Genomic DNA, 23464 nt, shown 5'->3' on the forward strand with positions numbered 1-23464 from the left:
TTTAATTCATTAAAATTTAAACTTAAAGAGCCATATGTGACTAGTAGCTATTATATTTGACAGCAGAGCTCTAAGTAGTAGTCATATTCTTTGTCCCCTGGGTGGTTTTATGTACTAATAAACCAATGTAGTCTGGGGAAAAATGCCTTGCAAATTTATTTTTGATAGTCAAAGGATAAGATATTTGAGACGTGACTTCAGAATACAAAACTGTATTGTCCCACTATTGTGATAATCAGGTATTTCTCCCCTGACTTGTCTTTCTGGAAATTTTCAAAGAACCACAGTGGGCATGTTTCAGCACACATTCTTTCCATTGCCACCTCAACTGGAAGTCAGGGAATCAATTTCTGATAGTTTTTCAAAGATATTTATGGAATATTAAACTGTCAAGAAATCCCAAAGATAAATAATTAGGAGCACAAATATACATATTTCGAATGTAGCATAAGACACAGTATGATTAAGAGTGTAATCTGGTTTTTTTTAAAAAGATTTTATTTATTTATTTGACAGAGATAGAGACAGCCAGCGAGAGAGGGAACACAAGCAGGGGGAGTGGGAGAGAAAGAAGCAGGCTTCCAGTGGAGGAGCCCGATGTGGGGATCGATCCCAGAATGCCAGGATCATGTCCTGAGCTGAAGGCAGAAGCTTAACAACTGAGCCACCCATGCACCCCAGAGTGCAATTTGGTTAATCTTTGAACTGAAAAAGTTTATTGGTAACCTGAAAACATGTGTAAATTAAAACACGAACATAAGATCTATTTATAGTATTTTATGAAACAAGTCTACTGCTCTAGGCCTGGACTAGGATTTTATTTCCAGTTTTTTAAATTTGCAAAGGGCATTACATGAAATAACTCTTAATTCTTTTTTTTTTTTTTTAATTGCCGTTAAATACAGATTAAGAAGGCCAAAGCGAAAATGTAGGTGTGAATTATAATAAGAACAAACACATATCTGGAAACAAGGCCATATAAACCTGGCTGGTGCATTTGGCTATTTCACTGGCTGGCCTTTAAAAATAAAGATCTGTAAATCCTTCTCACTATGGACTAGTCCACATGCAATATTTATGTTCTCGTATAAAACTGATGCTCACAGGCTGGGCATTTAGGAATGCAGTGAAACAGATTCTGGAGTTAGGAAAGCATTTCATGGGATGGAGAAACTAGGTCCAATATGAAACAGCTAAAGTCTGCTTTTTTAAAACCCAGCACACATTTCCAGATAAAAATGATTTAAACTCGTGTCCAGAGGTTTTCATGGATATTTTCATTGTATCCACATCATTTAAAATGTCTTTAAACACTGAAGCCTCTCAATTCCAGTCAACATATTTCAGACACTTTGTTTATGAAGGATTTTTTTGGACACTCTCAAGGCAAAATTTTTAAAAAAGAAACAAGTTTTCTCTAGAAAACATTTTTAGCATACTGAATAATGTATACTTTCTCAGAGTGTATGTAGCCCACTCTTTTCTTGATACTCTTCATAGAAACGTCTCAGTGATTTAGGAATTCTGGGTGTCACAGTGCTCAAAGCTTGAGTAAAATGTCTTCTCATAATGCAGTTGGCTTGAATGTCTTCTTCCAGAGCCAGAAGGGCTGCCTCTCTACAGACAGCTATAATCTGAAGCAAAACAAAGAAATAAAAACAAACATACAAAAATAAAGGGAGAGAAAAAAACAATCAGTACTGTTTTTTAGAAATGGAATATTTCAAATATTGAGCCGTGGTAACTGCTACAACTATCAGCGCATTGCTAACACATATCTTCGCACAAGTGTCTTTGCACTTACTTCCTGTCAGTTTTCAGAAGGATAAAAAGTAATCGCCTTCATTCCAAAACAATGTATTAAGTACTCAGAATCTGGAGCCACCCAGAGATATAAGACATGGCCTTTGTTCTTAAGAAGCTCACAACAGTAAAGGTGGAACACACGTGCAGGCACGTACTTCTCATACAAGACAGGAAAAGGTGAACGTGTATTAGTGCGGCGGGGGCAGGTAGGAACCAAGTGATAAGGGGGTGAGGGCAGAGGATGGAGATACTCTGATATACATCGAGGTCCTGCTCATCCGCACACCTTGTCAGGGCATAGAATTTCCACATTCCTTTTGACCTTTGAGGTATCACCAACATGGAAAAGCATTTCTTTATGTGTATCTCTTGAGCCGAGTTCTTAGATCTTGGGAATATAGATAGAAGTTTTCTATGTTTACTTTGGAGAGCTGTGTTAGAACAGAGAAGTGAATTTTGTTTACTCAGTGAGGAAAGCTGGAAGAATTGAAAAGAATGTGGGGAGGGGGTGGAGTGGATGCAGAGGGAGGGAGGACGGAGTGGGCGGTAGGAAAACGGAAGGGGAGGAAGGTTCAAGTCTTGAATTCTGAAATGTGTTTTTAAGCTTTCTGGACTTCAGACAGCGGAAGCAGGCTGATGCCAGGGTCATTCTAAAGACACATTACTGTGGTGAAAAGAGCTCGTGGGATGAAAAGAGATATTGTGATTTTCAGGGCAACAGGGAAAACAGTGATTGATACTGACTGCACCTTTATATCGGTAAATGAAAGGGCCAGCTGAAACACATTTGTCCAGCCATTCAGCATATTTTCTCTGTTTGTTCACTTACTGAAAAGAGTTCCTCTGCTTATGCTGGGCTGATGGCTGCCAAAGCAGTTTAGTAGCTTTTTAGGGGATTTAGCAGCATGTTTAGGGAGCTTTCAAAAAACATGCATAGATTTAGATGGCTTTGTCAAATTACGACAATGTAACTATTAGTTCTGGGCTTCATTAATGAGCACTGAAGTTGACCACAGTGGTTATGCATGTTAATGCTTTTCCAAAAAGAGTGGCTACCAACTTGTTGAAGGAAAGAACAAAACTTCCAGGGATTTGTAAAACAACTTCATCACATATGCCGGTGCAAAAAGAGTTATTTTGAAAACAAGATGTAATAATTAATAAGCAAAGTAAGAACACATGAAATGCCCAGCACGGTAAACTGGCTATCCAATGGTTCCACTCTGTTCTAAAGGGCCCCTGAGGACCTCCATGAAGGGAGGTAAAGCGACCAAGTAGGGAAAGCCTCAACTCTCTCCTTCCCTCCATCTGAGCAGCACTTCTGTTATCTGCAAGAATTTTTTTAAAAAAGATTTTATCTATTTATTTGAGAGAGAGAGAAAGAGACAGAGAGAGAGAGCAAGAATGGGGGGAGGGGCAGAGGGAGAAGCAGACTCCCTGCTGAGTAGGGAGCCCCAATGCAGGGCTCCATCCCAGGACCCTGAGATCATGGCCTGAGCCAAAGGCAGATGCTTAACCGACTAAGCCACCCAGGTGCCCCCGTTATCTGTAAGACTTTGAAGCAATGGTTGCAAGGCTGAAAAGTCTGAAGAAGAATCACTGGAAGAGACAAAAAGCCCTGAATTTCCTGCTGGCTGGCAGACTTTTAGCTCTTCCTCTGAGACAGTACAGGGAATGTTTCCATTATGTGGATCCTTCCCTGGCTAAGTGGAGTAGAGAAGTCACCAGCCCTGAGCCAGTGGCATGTCTTGCACACTTCACAACTGAGACTTACCTCAGAGACTACCAGACCCAGCACATAATGGCTACAAACATTTACTGAGTCCCTACCACATGTGCTAGACAATTACTAATGACTGTGCTAATTCATTGCTACATGAACACTGCCCCCCAGGTTTTGTACAATGCAGTGATCCACTATCTGATGGGAGCACGGAAAATGGGGTGGTCAGATAAGCACGTGCGAGGTGGACGTGAGGTGTGGGGAGGCTGGGCTAAGGAAAGGGGAGGTGACTGCAAGGCTGCCTGGACCTCTCCAAGTTCTTGGAATTTGGTTCACATGGCCAGAGAGTGAGGAGCTCCTACTGCTGGTTCATCTGAGAAAGTGAGCCAGTGGTCTGGTGGGCTTCCTCTCTCAGTACGCAGTAATCACACTGGAGAAGAGATGGTTATACTCCTCTAATCCCTGGAATCTGAGGTGGCCTAACAAGGCAGGGTAGAGAAATGTAGGTAGTGGGAAGTGACAGGTCACCGAGGCCCTGAAGGCTGCCCTTGGGGTCCACAACCCTGAGCAATTCCTCTTTGCAGATCAACTTTCTTTCCTTCGCTATAACTTGCTTTTCGCCTTTCTGTGGTAGCTTTCAGGGCAATGACAGAGGGGGGGCACTGGTGGTGAGATGTGGTCAGAGCAGTAACAGCCACTTGAAAGCTGGATGTTTGTAACTTAGAGCCTCCAGCATATGTTAACATTCAAGAGTAATTGTCCTACTATATTTAGTACTGGCCTGACCCTTAATTAACGATTCCATCCAATTTGGAGAAGTACAAAATTGGGAGGTATAGAAAACTTGGACAGAGTTTTGACAAGAGCACTGAGAAATGTTTGAATTCGGTAGAGATGACCCTTAGAGCCTTTGAGAGACAATGATCAGGGAAACAGCAGCTGAACACTGGTGCTTTCAAGCAGCTCATAGGAAGGTGTCTTCCTCTGCACAGAAGAGGGACCATGGTCGTTCGCGCTTCCAGAGTAGCAGGAGCACAGTCTGAATTCACCACTTGTTTCAAGAAATGTTTTCCTGTTTCATATTATTTATAAGGGATGCCCTGAAGAACCAGTAAATTAGGCAGTACTTTCTGCCACTTTTATTTTCCTTTCATATTTGCTTTAGCAATATACGCCCTGTAACCGAAAGGAAGTAGGACACTACAAATAATTAACTGGCCACTCTTTCATCAGTCAACGTCCACTGGATAGCTACTCTGTCCAACCACTAGATGAGGCCAGGTAGAGGATCCCGAAATGTCTAAGACATGGCCATCTGTCTGCTGGTGCTCCTCAACCAGTAGGGGATGGACATCAATTAACTGCCCCATATGGCATGGCATTAGAGGTACTGTTAAGCAAGGCTACAGGAAAAGTGCTTTGGTATGGAAAGAAGAGAGAAATTACTGCTTCATAAACCGAAGTGAGAAGGACAGAATTTAGATATGCATATAGGACAGAAAAGGGCATTCTGAGCAGGAGGAATAAAGTGGGCAAAGAAACAGCAAGATGGGGAGAAAGAGACCAGAGATTGTATCAATTTAGCTTCAGTAGCCAAAATGGGGAATTAAAAAAAGAAAGAGTGAAGAGTAGTTCTGTCATCAAAATGTCACTAAAAATAAAATGATAGTTTTCAGAAGTCATGTAGGCCATAATGACAGTGAAGCCTAGTCAGTGACAGTCATCTCTAAAGCTCTAAACTCAATTCACAAGCAGCTGATGCACAAGCAGCTGACAAAGAATAATTCCTAAAGGTTCCTTTGTTTTTATTTTTTTCCTCATGAAAGGGCTTCTTAGAAATTCCAAAAGGAAAACCATTAATTGGATTACTGGTTCTTCTCTCCTAACCCAAATAAAAAGGTAGGCCTGAAAATAGAAGTATTATAGGAGGCTCGTTTCATGATGGCTGGTTTCTATTTGCTCTGGGGTCAAATTTTCTCAGGAAAAGTGTCGCTTTGCTGCTTGCCATGCCAGCATTCCCCTTGACATATTAGTGTCTCTTCAGAGGAAGAAGTATTTCATGATCAAATAAGTTTTAGGTAACAGTGCATAGACTCTGTTTCCCACACTGCACAGCAGAATTTGAAAGACTTTTGTGAAGGCTGGCAATGGTAATCTGCTTAATTTTCTTTAACCCGGGGTTTCCCACAGAAGTCTCCCTTTGCCCTGATTTTGTCAGAACACTTACGGGTGGCTATCTTTCGAGTTACTGGTGATTTTCAGCATACACTCTGGGAAGTGTTTACCCATACGGAACAATTCAACCAGGACACAAAATGGTTTTTGGCTATTGCATATCCTTTTTTTCTTTTTCTCTCTCCTATTCCAGAATAGAGAAAAGAGGGAAATGGAGGAAAAAAGAGACTGGAGAAGGACCAGTCTGTTTAACGGGGTCAAAGGGCAACAGCCACAGCATACACTTGTGCTCTGGAGATGCAAACGGTCAATGTGTATTTGTTGAATCGAACTGAACAGTTCCTTAACTATGAACAAGTTTCCACAAAGTACACATTATATGCATCTTTTTCGTATTTGGTCCAGATCCTGTAATATCTTTACTTACATTTCATATAGCTTATACTTTGTCAGTTATACTTAAGTCTCTGGAATGGTAACATCAGTAACAAAAATTGTTTAACACCGTATATATGTTATCTGAAGCAATGTTTCAGTTTGGGGTACTACTCTGAATCTAGTTCTGTCCTTAGAAGTAATATAAATTAGAAATTTTTATCAAGAATACAAGTATGCCTGTGTTATTTTGAGGGACGCTTCCTTAGGTATCAAAATTTGTTACACGGGGACAGGAACTTTTCTGCTGGGCTGTCAAGGGGAAACCTGCACTGTCATTGAGAAACATCCCTGAAACTTTACTGATAATGCAGTAATACATATTGGCTAGAGGACCAAAATGGAAGCTTTGGGACAAAAAAATTGTTCAAATGGTGATCTGTTGTCCCATTTGAAGAAAATAATGTGACACCAATGAACTGCTGAGGGATTTTCTTTTCTGTATTAAGCTTTGAAAGAGTGAGGGCATTTTAGATAAATTTGCCAATCTCTCTCACTCTATTAGGGACTGGATACTATAGAAACTGAGAAGGGCTTTCCGTTTAAAGTAGGACCTTTCTCTATCTCTACAGTTTGTGAGACAACCTAATGAGGTAAGTATATGTATGTTTATGCATATACCTCTCTACAGGGTATACAGGGCCCACACAACTCATTATTCTGCTGGCATCACATTCAAAACCACACGTGGTCTGGGACTGGTCAGTGATGGGGGAATTCAGCTGAATTTCACCCATGAGGCCACAGAAGAACCTCATGAGAAGATGTGTAGAATAGATGAATTTGAATTACAGACTGTCTGGAATGTTAACCCAACCCATTTAGAAAGAAAACTCTTGGCATTGGAATGCCTTAACATCTTTGGCAAAAACATTTTGGAAGCTTTCCCTTAATCCCTTCACCATGTCCTCCTCTTCCCCCATAGGCTGCAGACTAGATCATTTAAATGAATTATTAGCCAATTACCAGCAAGGTTGCTTTCGCCATTAGGCTATAAAAGCAACACTGTTTTGGCTGGCTCTGTAAAACTGAGTGTCTGTAGTCTGTGTTCTTTTCCGGTTTTGACTAAAAAATCAATACCCAAACTTTTAAGATCTATATATGCCTTTGCAAAAGGGACAGTATTATTTGGGAAAATGAGAAAATGAAACAAAAGACAAGCAGAGTGGGCCCAAGATTTCACTGTCAGAGCTAAACTAAGACACGTTGTTGCAGTGGCCATGACACCCATTTATTTGCTGCCAACACGTCACATTGATTCTGCAATAATAATAGAGCTATCAGATATCTGAAACACAACAAAAAATGATCAGGAACTCTCTCTATGAAAGATTCAGGCATATTTGAACTGAGTTCCTAAGAGGTAGGAAAGGAAAAGATTCTTAATGAAAATGTTCAGAAATCCTCAAAACAAAGTCATTGAGGAAAATAGTAATCGTTTTCAAACGCAGAAAAAAAGTAACTCAGCAATGAAAGAGGACATAGAAGTATGAATTTTCATGCCATGCTTGCCCTCTGAAAAAGCAGTGCCTTTAGAACAACAATACAGCAATAACTGGATTAGGTGAGACAACTCCACTTGGGAGGGGTGTGGGTAAGCAACTTCCCTGGATGAGAAGGCTCTTGACCATTGAACCTTGGGAAATCTAATTACCTCACTTTTAAATGCAAAAGGGCAAAAGAGGCAATTGTGCAGAATTCTGAATGCCATGAAGAATAAGAACAATGTCTTACTTCACTGTGGAAAAAAAAAAGAAACCTCTTATACATAGCCTACGGTTCTTTCCCCCAATCCACGAGACAAGAAGAGTTTAAACAGGTGGCTCAGCTTAGTAAAAGAAACAGGCGTACTGCAAAAATCAAAACCCACATGGTTTGTAAGCAAGCAGTCGTAATGTTTAAAAAAATGATGTGATAAATAGTCAAGGCAAAGACTTCACCAAAACCTAATCCGTAGGCAGGAGAACCTGCAAGTACTGGGCACTACTTTGGGCATTCATCTTCCTAGGCTATAACCCTGCCCTTGTTCTTTCTAGTTTAACAGTAGCACCGTCTTCTATTCTGGGGCACTGACAGAACAGGAACCCCAATATTAATTTACGCACAGTTGCTTCCATTTCCAGATAAGGCCTGGGGAGTATGTGCCCCTCTTTTCTGCGGACTGTAAACAGATTATGAGAAGGACACCGGGAACACAAACCCACCAGGCGGCTTGTAAGGCTGGGAAAAAAGCATGCTGCGCCAACTAGGCCTAATCGGGGAGCTAAGAACTGCTCACTTCCGACAGGCAGGCTGAGAGTCTAACGCAACCGTCTCCAAGTTCCCCACCGCCTCGCGGAGATGACCCGTGTCCTCCAAGCAAGGCGGGAAGCTAACAAAGCTCGGAAGGCCGCTTCGCCCACTGCAGAGGCTCTGCTCCGATCCCATCAGCCCACTCTGCAGGCCCAGGAAGCGCTCTGATCTGAGGGGAAGGAGAAGTCGGCGATTTTACATGCGTTAGAAGACAAGGCTTATTTGTAGCGTGACCTCACGGCAGGACAACCGTGGCTCTGGAGGCCGAACGCATGCACCTAGTTTCCCGGGCTCGTGGCAGGGCTGCCTCCACGTTCTCAGGGAAGCGGCCACTGCAGCCTCGGATCGTAACGCTGAGGACAAGAGCCCGGGCAGGCGGCAGCCGTGCACGAGCACAGAGCAGAGTGCCGGCAGAGTCGGACCCGGAGAGGACAGGCGCCCCGGCCCTGCCCTGGGCAGCTGCACGCAATCCACGCCCAGGCGGAGCGGTGCTTCCCGGCCCCGCGGCGGCCGCGCCGCGGCGCCTGCTGTTTGGCAAGAAGAAAGCGCGCCTTCCAGTGAGGCCTAAATGTGCTTTTCAGCTTCTTTGTATTTCAAGTGTACTAAATAGCTTTAAAGAATCTACCAAAAGAAATGGGCTGCAGTGCTTTAAAAAGTCTTAGGTATTTTCAAGAAAGTGGTTTTGTTAAAAGCATCTTCTGTCTGGAACACCTGTGACCTGTTGAGCTTAATTGGGCTGCAGCTGGCGCTGATTGTGGCGCAGCCGCTGGCGGCCGCGGGCGGACATTGTGTGCGCGGCCGCCCGCCCGCCCCCTCGCCTTTCTTTTCTCTTTCACAGCGCCGCGACCTCCTTCCCCTGTGTGTCTGAGGGATTAGGAGCCCAGTAGAGAGTGGAGTCCCGCTGTTTGCGAACAGCGTGCGCTGGAGGTGCTTCAAGGAGGAGGCTACCTGGGAGATTACGTGCGCCCGCGGAGGCCGAGGGCCCATTCTCCCCGGGCCATTGAGACGCGCTGAAAGGTGGCTGAATGGCCGCGCATGAAAGATGTGACTGAAGGGAGCGCAGCAGGCTCCTGGCCACAGAGCGGCAGATGGAAGTCAGACTGTCACAGGCAGACGCATGGCAAGGGGCGCCCAAACTGCCAAGAATGCCGCTGGGAGCCTAAAACAGGGCGGGGGACGGGAATCAGAGGGGGAAGCCGGCGGCACTTCTTTAGGGTACTTTAAAATGACACCTCACCAAAACGTGATGAGGCTAGGAGGGAGGATTTTGGGGGGCAAATTTCATATTTAAGGAACTACCTATTGCCCTTGGGTTAAATTCCCTTGGACTGTCTGCAAAATAAGCCTTACGATGATCGATCCATCTGGTATTATGTTAAGGGCGTACTATTTGGAAATGCCACACATGGTACTGAGTCAAAAGAAAACAAGAATTTCTGTAAAAACACATTAAAGCGTAAGGACATTAAAGAAAGTGGAAAAAGCCCTTGGTTGCTTAATTTTGCTGATTTAAAGTTATTCTGAGGGCTCTAAAATAAATAGCTGAAGTATATGTACATCATATGTGCAACTTTTCATCATTGTCTGCATGAAGAAGGCCATACTAGTTTTACTTTTTAAAATTTTACAAAGGAATCCATCATTCCACAGAGCTTTGGGGCAGGAAAGATCTGGAGTTTTCATTCTTATTCTACAACCATCTGCACTTAGAGAAATTTTCAATGTTTCTAACAATTGAAACATACAAGATCAAAACGGGTATTTTTAATTTTGAAAAAAAACTGGCATGGGAATGGAGAAAGCAGAAATCACTGGTAGGGAAGGAGAGGGGTGAGAAGGCAAATAGATGTTGAACCCCTAATTCATTCCTTTATCCAGGAACTCTTCTTTGACCACCTTTACAGTACCAGGTACAAGGTACCCAGGGGAATATAGCAATGAAGAAAACAAAATGCTTTCATGGAACAAGATGTGTAAAGTACCGGCTTATCTATTTACTCTTCAAGCTTCAGTGTAAATGTTTCCATTGGGAGGCATTCCTGGAGGCAACTTCACTAACTCCTCAGGCCTGACTGTTTTAGGATCACTTGCTTTATGGTCTGGTAGCAACTTGAACTATTCTATCATATTACAATTGTCAGCAGGGATACAGAGCTATCTCCCTCACGAGACAGAAGTCCCATGGAGGCTCTTTAGTCTTTGCTCTGCTCTACTCCTCAAACGTACCACGTTAGCATGTCCCTTGACCTTTGGGAATCTGCAAAAAGGTCTCCTGCTGAGGTCATCTCTGAACAATGATATAAATTAGTTTTTGCCTTAAAGAAAACACACACACACACACACACACACACATTCTGCTGGGACAACTGCAGCCAAGATAATTGTCTACTACGGACTAAAAAAGTAAAAATGTCTTGAGAGCAATGGGTCATCCTAAGTTGAGGTGTGTATCTGTGAATCTTGTAAGGCTGATGACCAAGCTATGGCCAGAAAGCTGGAAGAGACACAGAAGACTTTGGGTAAAAGCATTCAGGAATGGGAGAGCTTGCGGTTGGCCCCAGGCAAAGAGGAGAGGAGAGAAGGGCAGGCCATGTTTTTGGGTGATGAGACCCAGCAAAGGTCAGCTTGCTATAGGACTCCCCTCTAAGTCTGGAGGGTTTGATTCTTGGTGCCAGTGTTGTGGGAGATAGGGAGATAGTGGCTGGCGTGGGGGATGGGGAGGGTCGTGGGGGTGTGGAGGGTGTAGGCAGTGGTGTTAAACCACACCCTATGTTTCCTCACCCGTCAGCCATCTTCACTGCCAGCCCCCACATCTTGCTCCACCAACACAAACATAAAAATGCTGCCTCTGAAACACTGGAGCCTCACAGATGCCCTGAGTAGCCTTCTTTGGAGTTTATTCGTTTGGAATCTTTGAACAGTCACAAAGTAGAGTATTTGGGAGTTAGAACCTTTTCCCCCTTTATAGCCAGTCCTTTTTTTTTTGAGCTATAATTGACATATGACATTATATTAGTTTCAGGTGTATAACATGATTCAGTGTATGTATATATTGTGAAATGATCACCACGGTATAACAACCTATCACCACCGCACAGTTACACTTTTTTCTTGTGATGAGGACTTTTAAGATCTATTCTCTTAGTGATTTTCAAATAACACACTATTATTAACTATAGTCACTATGCTGTACATTACATCTCCAGCACATATTTATTGCTTAACTGGAAGTTTGTACCTTTTGACCACCTTCACCCATTTCACCCATCTTATACCCAGTCTTAATCTCTAATAAACTCCTTTCTCTTTTTCCATTTTCTGAGCAGTTGCATGCTGCTCCAGCCAATCAGCAGTCTTGCATGGCATCTCTAAAATCATTTTAAAGAATATGGTATGGTGTTAATGGCTATCTGTGTTAAACAGAAAAAAATGACTTGATGATTTGTCGCTACCTGAGGGGCATCTGAAGATAGGTCCTGGTGAGCAAACACTAAGTATACCATCAGCACATGACAGTGAATACAAAGACAATACAATTACTTATCTTGTACTTATTTTATGCATATCATATTTTATTCAAAAACATCATCAGTTTTGTGCATTTATTGGCAATGTATTAAATATTTTTAAACTAGGATCCTTGGATATACTGAAACCTATGGAAACTTATATATAAATTTTCTTTTTTTTCTAGAGCGATGGTTCAAAGTGTTCATCATAGTCTAAAAAGAAACGATTACCCCAAAAGGCTTAAGGGCCACTGTTCTATAGTAACTATATTTCAAACCTTCTTAAATCCTATGAATGCTTCATAATAGTATCTTCCTCTTTCCAGAATGTAATTTGGCTAGAATTATCACAGTTGAGGAGTATAGGAGTTACAATATGGAATTAATCACTGTAAAGGGAAAGTAGTTTTTGTTTTTTTAGACTTTCCTCTTGTACCTTATAAACATTCAACAGCTGCCCCAGGTATAACTTACTGAGGTCTTCTTTGACATGAAGAGGAACCTACAGACCCATATCCTATTTCGCTTATTAAGAAAAAGCTAAAGTAATATACTAAGACTGCAAATTTAAGCACACTAGTTAAAGAATGAAAAACCAAGTACTCAGGTTAGAATTTATAAGTGACAAATATTAACTGTGTGTAATTTTAGTTAACCCATAAATGAATTTTCAGATTTAAATATCTAATGTATGTTTTGATATTTGGTAATAACGCTACACACTGGGTATTTAGAAACTGACGGGGCTGTTTTCTTATCTGCAAAATTATATGGCTTATTGTCTTGTAAGGAGTGAGGCACACTTTGAACTCTATTTACTCCATGTCCATTAAAAAGAAAAAAAAAAACAAAGGAAAATCTTTATTTTATTGATTTGAAAGCCAGTAGTGAGATAAAGCTCTTACCTTTTGACAATAAAAAAAATATATGTGATATAACTTAGAAGAATTTACAAATACCTGTAAAGGCCATATAGCACAATCATTTTCATTAGTTACTCATAATCCAGGTCAAGGTGGGGAATAAAGGTAACTCAGTTTATGAAGGTTTTAACCAAAACACTCGTATATTTCTCTCTTTTGACCATTAAGTCCATTACTTAATGGACTATGAAACCTAACTATTCCTTCTTAACTACTGTTACCCAAACTCCTTTGCACAACTGCTTATGAAAGAATAGGCTAACGTCAAGTTCAGCAATGAAAAAGCCAGAAAGTCTCCTAAAGACTGAAAAATGTCTGCTTGTAAAGACTAAACTAAAAACTATGAGAAAAGTCATCAAAGCAATCAACAGATATGGAAACAGTTGTGGGAAAAGAGGGTAGATGAAACTTATTGATGGTAAAGAAATCATGTTTCAAAAAAACCTTAATTTAAAAGGTGCCCCAGGGCTGCCTGGGTGGCTCAGTCGTTAAGCATCTGCCTTCGGCTCAGGGCGTGATCCCAGGGTCCTGGGTTCAAGCCCTGCATCAGGCTCCCTGCTCCAGTGGAAGCCTGCTTCTTCCTCTCCCACTCCCCCTGCTTGTGTTCCCTCTCTCGCTGGCTGTCAATCTCTTTGTCAAATAAATAAATAAAATCTTAAAAAAAAAAAAGTGCCCTAAATTAACTCTTAATGGGACTGGTTTGGTCATCAGAAATGGCAGCAGTTGGTACACGTAAAGAGCTAATGGTGAATTTTTAAAGCACAGATTATTCATCTAGTTCTTAAAACCCTTTAAAGACATAAAATTGAGAGAATTTAAATATGTGTAATTAATACATTTCAAGACTGTATCCATACGTCTACTTCATTTTATACTTGGTGAGCTTTCCTCAGATTTCTAATCATCATAAAATGTATCATTGAGAAGAAAGCAGTAGACATTTCTAATGAATGGAATTTTTTTTTCTCATAGAGATGAATCAACTGAATGAACACAAGGGGATTATGATACAATGGAAACGATTTTGCAGTCTTAATGTATTTTCTATCAGAAACGATAAATATGCACATAAAAGCACTCTATAAAGTTGTAAAGTAGAGAAAACTGAAGCAAGTGTCATATACTTTTTCATTTGGAGATCTAATCACTAGACTTTAGATAGGGTGCACCTTGGTAATGAGCACCTCCATTTTAGCATGCTGGTACCTAACTGGAAATAAACCCATACCACCCTTCCTACAGTGTGTTCAAGATGTCTTTTGCACTCATTCCATATTTACACTAGAGAATATGAAGGCCAAGGGAAATTCTGGATTATTTTATAGGTCTGTCCTGTTCTCTTCCCCCACCCCACTCTGTTCTCTTTGAAATAAACATATACACACATACATAGGAATGTAGACAACTGTGTATACACATACACTCATTTGCACATGCAATGTAAGTTCACAAGATGTGATGTGAGTTTAAGCACTATACTAAAGGGGCATGTGGGTGGTTCTGTGGGTTGAGCAGCTGATTCCTGATTTCCGCTCAGGTTGTGATCGCAGGGTCCTGGGACTGAGCCCTGCAAGGGGTTCCATGCTCAGTCTGCTCGTTCCTCTCCCCCCTGCCCCTCTGTGCTGTCTCTCATAAATAAATAAATAAAGTCTTTAAAAAAAGTGTGAAGTACATTTTGCCATCAGTAGTTCTGAAGCCCAGCATTTGTAAATCTTTTAAAATTAACTGAGCTTTCAAAATCCCATCACTCTGGCAGCAACCCAGCATAGCTGTGCCTTTAACAAAAGATTTCTGTAATAAAACGAGATTTTACATGCTGAAACAAAATATTTTAAAACATCTTTCTGCCGACTGCTCATTTTAGTAATATTTGTGGAATTCAAAACCCACACACACATACATAAATGTTCCNCATACCTAACCCTCAGCCTGTTCCCATGGAAGATTAGGCTAAATTTTAGGTTAACCTCAGAATTATTAAATTTTTATATCTTTTAAAGAACACTTTTGATTTATTTTCTTTAAGAAGAAACACAAGTCTTGAAAAGACTTTAAGGCTATGTATTCTTTAATTGCCATGACAAATGCGACCAGGCTAACTTTAATCAAAGGAGACTCATGAGTAGTTTTCACACTACATTTGTGAATGCCTCTGAGCAAGGTGGACTGAATTCTGCCTCAGCTTCTCTTATGTCTGCAAATATGTGCAATCAGCTGTGACATCTGCTGTATATTAGGCCTAAACTGCTAGGGACAGAAACCTAATTTGAATCAAAAGGAGTTATTTATTATAAGGATATTATTGAACCTAACAGAACCTAAGGACAAGAGTGAGGCTAGGCTCAGCAGACCAACTGGAACCAGAGACTGGGATGCTATCAGGATTCTCTCTCCATTAATTTTGATCCCTGCTTCTTTCTGTACTTGGTTGGTTTATTCCTCCTTAACTACACAGTGGTTTTCCCCACATGGAAGAAAACATGGCAAACATGTTTTGTATCTTACAGCTTCAGCCACCACAAAGTCCTCATTTTCTCAGTTCCAGTAATGAAAACTCCTGTGGAAAGTGTGTGAGTAGCCTGGTCCAATCACTGTGGCTGGGGAAGAGGGTATGAAGACGGGGCCCAAATTGAAGGAGATCATTCCACTGTACCAAATCAACTGTGTGTGTGCGGTCACACTGCGATGACATAGCCACTCTGTAGTCTTTTGGGGGCAGGAGGTGAAGATTCTTGGGGGCTGTAAGTACAGGTGATTTAGGGCAGGCTTATGTTGGTGGGTGGAGGGAATGAGAGACAGGATGTAAAAAGTGGCTTTTATCCTCCTCTATGTATAAGTCAACTTGCATGGCTTATATATTGCTTCCTCTCAAATGCTGTCTTGGCAACATTTAGAGCATATTACCTCGAACTATTCTGTTGAGAAAGTGCCACTGTGGAACTTATGCCCAGTGGTGCAACTGCCTCCCTTGCTCCCAGCTGCCATTTTCTTAGACTACGCTGCTCATCAGGGGTCCAGATAACATTCTGAGCTGTACAACTGATTTCCAGGCCATGGATACTATCTAAAAAATGATAAAGTTGAAAAGCCTTAGGGGCTACCACTCAATTTCTTTGGAAATGATTATGGAATCTATAGGAAAAATTAAAGCTATTCTTTTGAATGATGATTCCAGCATGGGTTATGGTCAAAGTTATCTTTGTGTTAAATCCATTCTCTTTCTTAGCAATGGAGAAGTCACAGTGAAAATCAGAAAAGAAAGCAAACAAAAACTCAACTTTTTGTGGGGGAGGGGTCATAAATAGTTAATAGATACAAGCCTCAAGTCGGGAGCTGCTTAGTTTGGAAGTTTATGGAAATTTTATTTGGAGACAGTCCCTAAATTCAATTGTAACTGGAAATGCACGTAACTGGAAATGCGTGTTGACAAGGCTTACAGAGAGGGGGGACTGAAATAGACAGCATTTGAAGCTTGGAATACTCTGACTTCATTCTACCAGCTAAGTGGCTGAAAGATGATTGGAGGTGTCTTTCACAATAGCTCCACCCTACTTTGTAAACTTGCCCAATTCTTGTCCCTGAGAATAGAAGAGAAAGGGGAGACAGAGGAGACTAAAATCCTTAGCAAATATTTAGGGAGACAATAATTATCCCCCCTCCCTTTATTTCCTTTTTAAACTAGAGAAAATTCAAACATAGACCATAGTAGAGAGAATAACGTACAGTGAACTCTCACTCGCCTGATACCCAGCTTTAGCAACGAGCCACCCATGGCCGACCTTGTTCCATCTACACTCTAATCCTCATCCCAACACGGTACTAGTTTTTTGAAGCAAATCCCAGAATCACAGCATTTAATCCATAAATATTTCAGCATATATCGAAAGGAATTTTTTTTAAAGATTTTATTTATTTATTTGACAGAGAGAGAGAGAGAGAGAGTACAAGCAGGGGCAGCAGCAGGCAGAGGGAGAGGGAGAAGCAGGCTTCTGCTGAGCAGAGAGCCTGACTGGGGCTAGCTCCTAGGACCTTGGGATCATGACCTGAGCTGAGGCAAATGGTTAACTGAGCCACCCAGGTGCTCCTANNTTTATAGGTCTGTCCTGTTCTCTTCCCCCACCCCACTCTGTTCTCTTTGAAATAAACATATACACACATACATAGGAATGTAGACAACTGTGTATACACATACACTCATTTGCACATGCAATGTAAGTTCACAAGATGTGATGTGAGTTTAAGCACTATACTAAAGGGGCATGTGGGTGGTTCTGTGGGTTGAGCAGCTGATTCCTGATTTCCGCTCAGGTTGTGATCGCAGGGTCCTGGGACTGAGCCCTGCAAGGGGTTCCATGCTCAGTCTGCTCGTTCCTCTCCCCCCTGCCCCTCTTGTGCTGTCTCTCATAAATAAATAAATAAAGTCTTTAAAAAAAGTGTGAAGTACATTTTGCCATCAGTAGTTCTGAAGCCCAGCATTTGTAAATCTTTTAAAATTAACTGAGCTTTCAAAATCCCATCACTCTGGCAGCAACCCAGCATAGCTGTGCCTTTAACAAAAGATTTCTGTAATAAAACGAGATTTTACATGCTGAAACAAAATATTTTAAAACATCTTTCTGCCGACTGCTCATTTTAGTAATATTTGTGGAATTCAAAACCCACACACACCATACCTAACCCTCAGCCTGTTCCCATGGAAGATTAGGCTAAATTTTAGGTTAACCTCAGAATTATTAAATTTTTATATCTTTTAAAGAACACTTTTGATTTATTTTCTTTAAGAAGAAACACAAGTCTTGAAAAGACTTTAAGGCTATGTATTCTTTAATTGCCATGACAAATGCGACCAGGCTAACTTTAATCAAAGGAGACTCATGAGTAGTTTTCACACTACATTTGTGAATGCCTCTGAGCAAGGTGGACTGAATTCTGCCTCAGCTTCTCTTATGTCTGCAAATATGTGCAATCAGCTGTGACATCTGCTGTATATTAGGCCTAAACTGCTAGGGACAGAAACCTAATTTGAATCAAAAGGAGGTATTTATTATAAGGATATTATTGAACCTAACAGAACCTAAGGACAAGAGTGAGGCTAGGCTCAGCAGACCAACTGGAACCAGAGACTGGGATGCTATCAGGATTCTCTCTCCATTAATTTTGATCCCTGCTTCTTTCTGTACTTGGTTGGTTTATTCCTCCTTAACTACACAGTGGTTTTCCCCACATGGAAGAAAACATGGCAAACATGTTTTGTATCTTACAGCTTCAGCCACCACAAAGTCCTCATTTTCTCAGTTCCAGTAATGAAAACTCCTGTGGAAAGTGTGTGAGTAGCCTGGTCCAATCACTGTGGCTGGGGAAGAGGGTATGAAGACGGGGCCCAAATTGAAGGAGATCATTCCACTGTACCAAATCAACTGTGTGTGTGCGGTCACACTGCGATGACATAGCCACTCTGTAGTCTTTTGGGGGCAGGAGGTGAAGATTCTTGGGGGCTGTAAGTACAGGTGATTTAGGGCAGGCTTATGTTGGTGGGTGGAGGGAATGAGAGACAGGATGTAAAAAGTGGCTTTTATCCTCCTCTATGTATAAGTCAACTTGCATGGCTTATATATTGCTTCCTCTCAAATGCTGTCTTGGCAACATTTAGAGCATATTACCTCGAACTATTCTGTTGAGAAAGTGCCACTCTGGAACTTATGCCCAGTGGTGCAACTGCCTCCCTTGCTCCCAGCTGCCATTTTCTTAGACTACGCTGCTCATCAGGGGTCCAGATAACATTCTGAGCTGTACAACTGATTTCCAGGCCATGGATACTATCTAAAAAATGATAAAGTTGAAAAGCCTTAGGGGCTACCACTCAATTTCTTTGGAAATGATTATGGAATCTATAGGAAAAATTAAAGCTATTCTTTTGAATGATGATTCCAGCATGGGTTATGGTCAAAGTTATCTTTGTGTTAAATCCATTCTCTTTCTTAGCAATGGAGAAGTCACAGTGAAAATCAGAAAAGAAAGCAAACAAAAACTCAACTTTTTGTGGGGGAGGGGTCATAAATAGTTAATAGATACAAGCCTCAAGTCGGGAGCTGCTTAGTTTGGAAGTTTATGGAAATTTTATTTGGAGACAGTCCCTAAATTCAATTGTAACTGGAAATGCACGTAACTGGAAATGCGTGTTGACAAGGCTTACAGAGAGGGGGGACTGAAATAGACAGCATTTGAAGCTTGGAATACTCTGACTTCATTCTACCAGCTAAGTGGCTGAAAGATGATTGGAGGTGTCTTTCACAATAGCTCCACCCTACTTTGTAAACTTGCCCAATTCTTGTCCCTGAGAATAGAAGAGAAAGGGGAGACAGAGGAGACTAAAATCCTTAGCAAATATTTAGGGAGACAATAATTATCCCCCCTCCCTTTATTTCCTTTTTAAACTAGAGAAAATTCAAACATAGACCATAGTAGAGAGAATAACGTACAGTGAACTCTCACTCGCCTGATACCCAGCTTTAGCAACGAGCCACCCATGGCCGACCTTGTTCCATCTACACTCTAATCCTCATCCCAACACGGTACTAGTTTTTTGAAGCAAATCCCAGAATCACAGCATTTAATCCATAAATATTTCAGCATATATCGAAAGGAATTTTTTTTAAAGATTTTATTTATTTATTTGACAGAGAGAGAGAGAGAGAGAGTACAAGCAGGGGCAGCAGCAGGCAGAGGGAGAGGGAGAAGCAGGCTTCTGCTGAGCAGAGAGCCTGACTGGGGCTAGCTCCCAGGACCTTGGGATCATGACCTGAGCTGAGGCAAATGGTTAACTGAGCCACCCAGGTGCTCCTAGAGGAATTTTTTTTTTAAAGCACGACCACATCATTATTTCACATTAAAATAGCAATTCCTTAATATTATCAATATTGAGTCAGTATTAAAATTTTGCCAATTATTCATAAATGTATTCCATTGCTATTTTGTTTGGCTTGGGATCCAAATAAGACCTACACCTTGTATTTGTTTACTTTTACGATTCATTTATATGTTGATCAAAGTCTAAAATGGTCAAGTAGTACAAAAGCAAAAGCAAAGAACTGGTAAGATGCTCCTATTCACTGTAGCATGGATATGATTATGGAATCTTGTTTTTTAACCACTGCTCATTCAAAATTTTAGAAAAGGAGAGTCTTAAAAATCGTATTTTCTGTCTCCTTTGCCTCTGTTCTTCCACTTTTCCACTCTTCTCAGCTCCAACCAGCCTTTGAGGGCCTCCAGCCTGTATCAGCTCTAGTCACCACTACTCAACCTCTCCACATGGCCAAGTGGCTTTATGCTACAGAACTCCCCTGGCTTTTCTCTGAAGTCTGGCTATTGAAGCTCACACTCAGTCACTGCTTCCTGGTGATCACTACTGCCACTAATACTCCATTGTGATGGTAAAGCCAGCAGTAGTGCTGATGGGGATGCTAGTGGGATTAATGTCAGCTCAAACACAGCAACATTCTTGGGCTTAGGGAAGTGATAACAGGAAAATCAGGACCCTTCTTCTTTATCCTGGTGATTTAAACTGGTGTGGTTCTCCTATATCCATTTTTCATGGACATGGTAATGTGCTAGGACTAGCTTCTAATTCTCAGAAGATCAATATGCTTATGTGCCATAGACATTTCTAATATAGATACATTATTCTTGGCCTCTGGTTTCTAGTCTTTTACCTATCACCTCTTGAAAAATAAATCTACTCTGGTCTCTTCAAATACCACTCCTATGCAAATGTCTTTGAAATATTCCTCCTTAGCTCAGGCCTCTCTCCAGGCACCTACAACCCAAAATATTCAACATCAGATGTGTCATCTTGATCTGAAAACTGCCTGCCCCACTAACTCATTTTCAGGGATACACCATTTTCTCAGCCACCCAGGCTTAAATCCATTGGTAATACATCTTTTATTCTTTGCCCCATACCACTTAATCTGGCTAAATCTTCTGGATTAGATATTGATTTACCTGGAGTCATGTGAAAACTGAGAATTGACAATCCTATCAAAAGGGACTAACTAGTGGATAAAAGTTGGATTGGATGTGAGTCTTTAATAGCTATGCTTTGTCTGTAGGTTAAACGCATTAGATAAAAACCTTGCCAGCGTGCTGGTTGGGTATAAATATTTGTTAGAAACACTGAATATATGGGGAAAAGACAAGCATAGGAAAAAAAAAAAGACCCCAAAGGCCAGGACAAATGAGTCCTGATGAACAAATGGAACTGATGAAATAGGCCTGGCCCCTCTCAGGAGAGCGAGTGATCAGATGTGAGAGGGGGCTTACAGCACATTATCAACAGAAAGGCTGAGGGTTAGGTATGGTAGCCAGGATAAATGAGGTCAACAGTAAGAAATCAGGTCAACCCTCCAATGTTTTAAAGACTCGTGAGAAGGACTGGAACTGTCATTTTTGTGAGGCTCTAGGAAGCAGAACTAGGACCAAAGCTGTAGGAGACAGGTTTTTGCTCAATAAAAGGAAAAAAAAAAGTATGAATCATTTACAAGCTGGCCAAATATGGAGATAGCTCTAGAGATAATGAGTAAGTGAACATATGACAGGGGTACTGTAGATTTTATTCAGTCACTAGAAATAAACTTTATTTACAGGGCAGAAAGGAACTTTCAATATGCTACCACCATTCAATCTGCCCTATTCCATTTACTTATACTTGCAGACTAACCTTTCCTTCCTTTTTCAATGGATGAACTATTTTGGTTGCTAAGATCAGTCCTTCTATTTATGTACTGGATTTCATTCTCTTCTTCCTAAGTCAAGATTTGTTGCTATAATTGTCCCCCCCACATATAATCAACTTTTCCCACCAACATAAAATTATGTTGCAATTACTCATCTTAAAAGCATAATCCCTCATCTCCATGCATGCTTCAATTCCTCACGAGCAAAAGTCCTTGGAAGAGCTGTCTTTATTTGTTGTTCTCTAGTTCCTCTCCTTCCAATTCTCACTCAAACCTGCTGAAATGAGGCTTGTGACCCTCTAGTGAATTGCTCTGTCAAGATCATAATCCAATGATCAGTCTTCAATTCTCAGTATACTTGATCCATCAGCAGCATTTGATACCAATCACATCCTCCCACTTTTCTTTTCATTTGGACACTGGAACACCCCCACACTCCATTCACTCCACTGACACTGGCTCTTGGCTGTTCTTAAATAGGAAAAGCTCAGTCTTGTTCAAAGCATTTGCACTTGTTCCTTCTGAAATGCCCTTTCCTCTGATAACTAACTTGCCTTAGGTCTTTACTCAAATGTCACCTTTTCAGTGAGGTTCTCCCTGTTAACCTTATTTACAACTGCTGCTTCCTTCCTTGTAATCCTCTTTTCCTTTCTTGCTTTATTTTGCTCCCTATCTTGTTATTGACATCCCATATATTGCATTTTCTTTCTAAATGAACTCTTTTATTATTTTTTAAAGTTTTAGTTATTTTAAATAATATCTACACCCAACATGGGGCTCAAAATCATGACCCTGCAACAAGAGTCGCGTGTTCCTCTGAATGAACCAGCCAGGTGCCCCCATATACTGCATTTTAACTTATTTTGTTGGTTTGTTCCCCTCACAAAAGTGAAGCACGCACAAAGTACAGACTTTTATTCTGTTTGCTAACATATGCTAGTGCCTAGAACCTTACCAGGCACATAATAGGTACTCAATAAATATGTGCTGAATGAATGAATGAATGAATGAGAACAATGAAAGAAAGGAGGAGAATATATGACGAGAATAAGGTCTGCTATTTGACAATGTTAACTAAAGTTACGACTTCAGTCCTAACAATTTATTTTTTGACTAAATATGGCATTTATGCCTTAGAGCAGGTGCTGTACTTAACTTTGGTAGAATATTAAGGCTTACCAAAAGCTAAAAAAAACAACTATCCCACAAACTTCAGAACCATTAAACTTGTATGCTCATGTTCTAATCTAGATTCGGCAGAGCTAGCTATGACTACTATTGATTTCAAGTGAGCTCTTGGCTAGCCTTCTGCAATACGGGGCTGCACTAAATACCTAGTAACCAAATCAAAATAATAGAGATTAAGTAGAGATTAGTGCTAAATGGAATGTTAAACAAAGCTCTCAGCTGGGATACTATTTTATATTCCTGAGCGGTTGCAAATAATTCCTGAAAATATCTGAAGTGTGAATTCAGTCTGTCCTTAGCCACCCCCCTTCCCTTTCTTGACCCAGTCACTACTCTGAGCATACTAACCTGGGGCTCACTGCAGAGGGATCCTTAACTCCTGGGGAAGCACGGCTTGTTCCAAGCTCTGAGTACACCACTGAATACTGAGCTCTGCAAAACTGCTGCTCCTAAAAGGCTTTTTGACTGATGACTGCCTGACCAGGGGAGATCTCAGTGACTATGGGGTGCTGGTACTTTTTACAAGTACTCCAAATGGATTTATGCAGTTTTCCCAAGGTCTTTCAATGCCTGTCCGGCCTGTCAGTCACATCCACCAGCTTCAGCGTCCTCTGTCACAGACGTTCAGACCACCTCTAAGTTCTTTTCAAGTATCTCGGGTACTGAGGAAGGATGAGAGCG

General features: G+C 41.1%; 1 protein-coding gene across 1 annotated transcript in view; it reads right to left on the minus strand.

Annotated features, from left to right (window-relative positions):
- Window positions 1-536: 536 nt before the first annotated feature.
- Window positions 537-23464, minus strand: part of SPATA5 (spermatogenesis associated 5) — a 341316-nt gene continuing 318388 nt past the window's right edge. Inside the window, exon 16 of the mRNA XM_034661740.1 lies at window positions 537-1634. Coding sequence (XP_034517631.1) covers window positions 1458-1634 — 177 coding nt within the window. The 3' untranslated portion in view covers window positions 537-1457. The remainder of the gene's footprint in view (window positions 1635-23464) is intronic.

The sequence above is a fragment of the Ailuropoda melanoleuca genome, chromosome 5 (assembly GCF_002007445.2).
Source record: "Ailuropoda melanoleuca isolate Jingjing chromosome 5, ASM200744v2, whole genome shotgun sequence".
Classification (NCBI taxonomy): domain Eukaryota; kingdom Metazoa; phylum Chordata; class Mammalia; order Carnivora; family Ursidae; genus Ailuropoda; species Ailuropoda melanoleuca.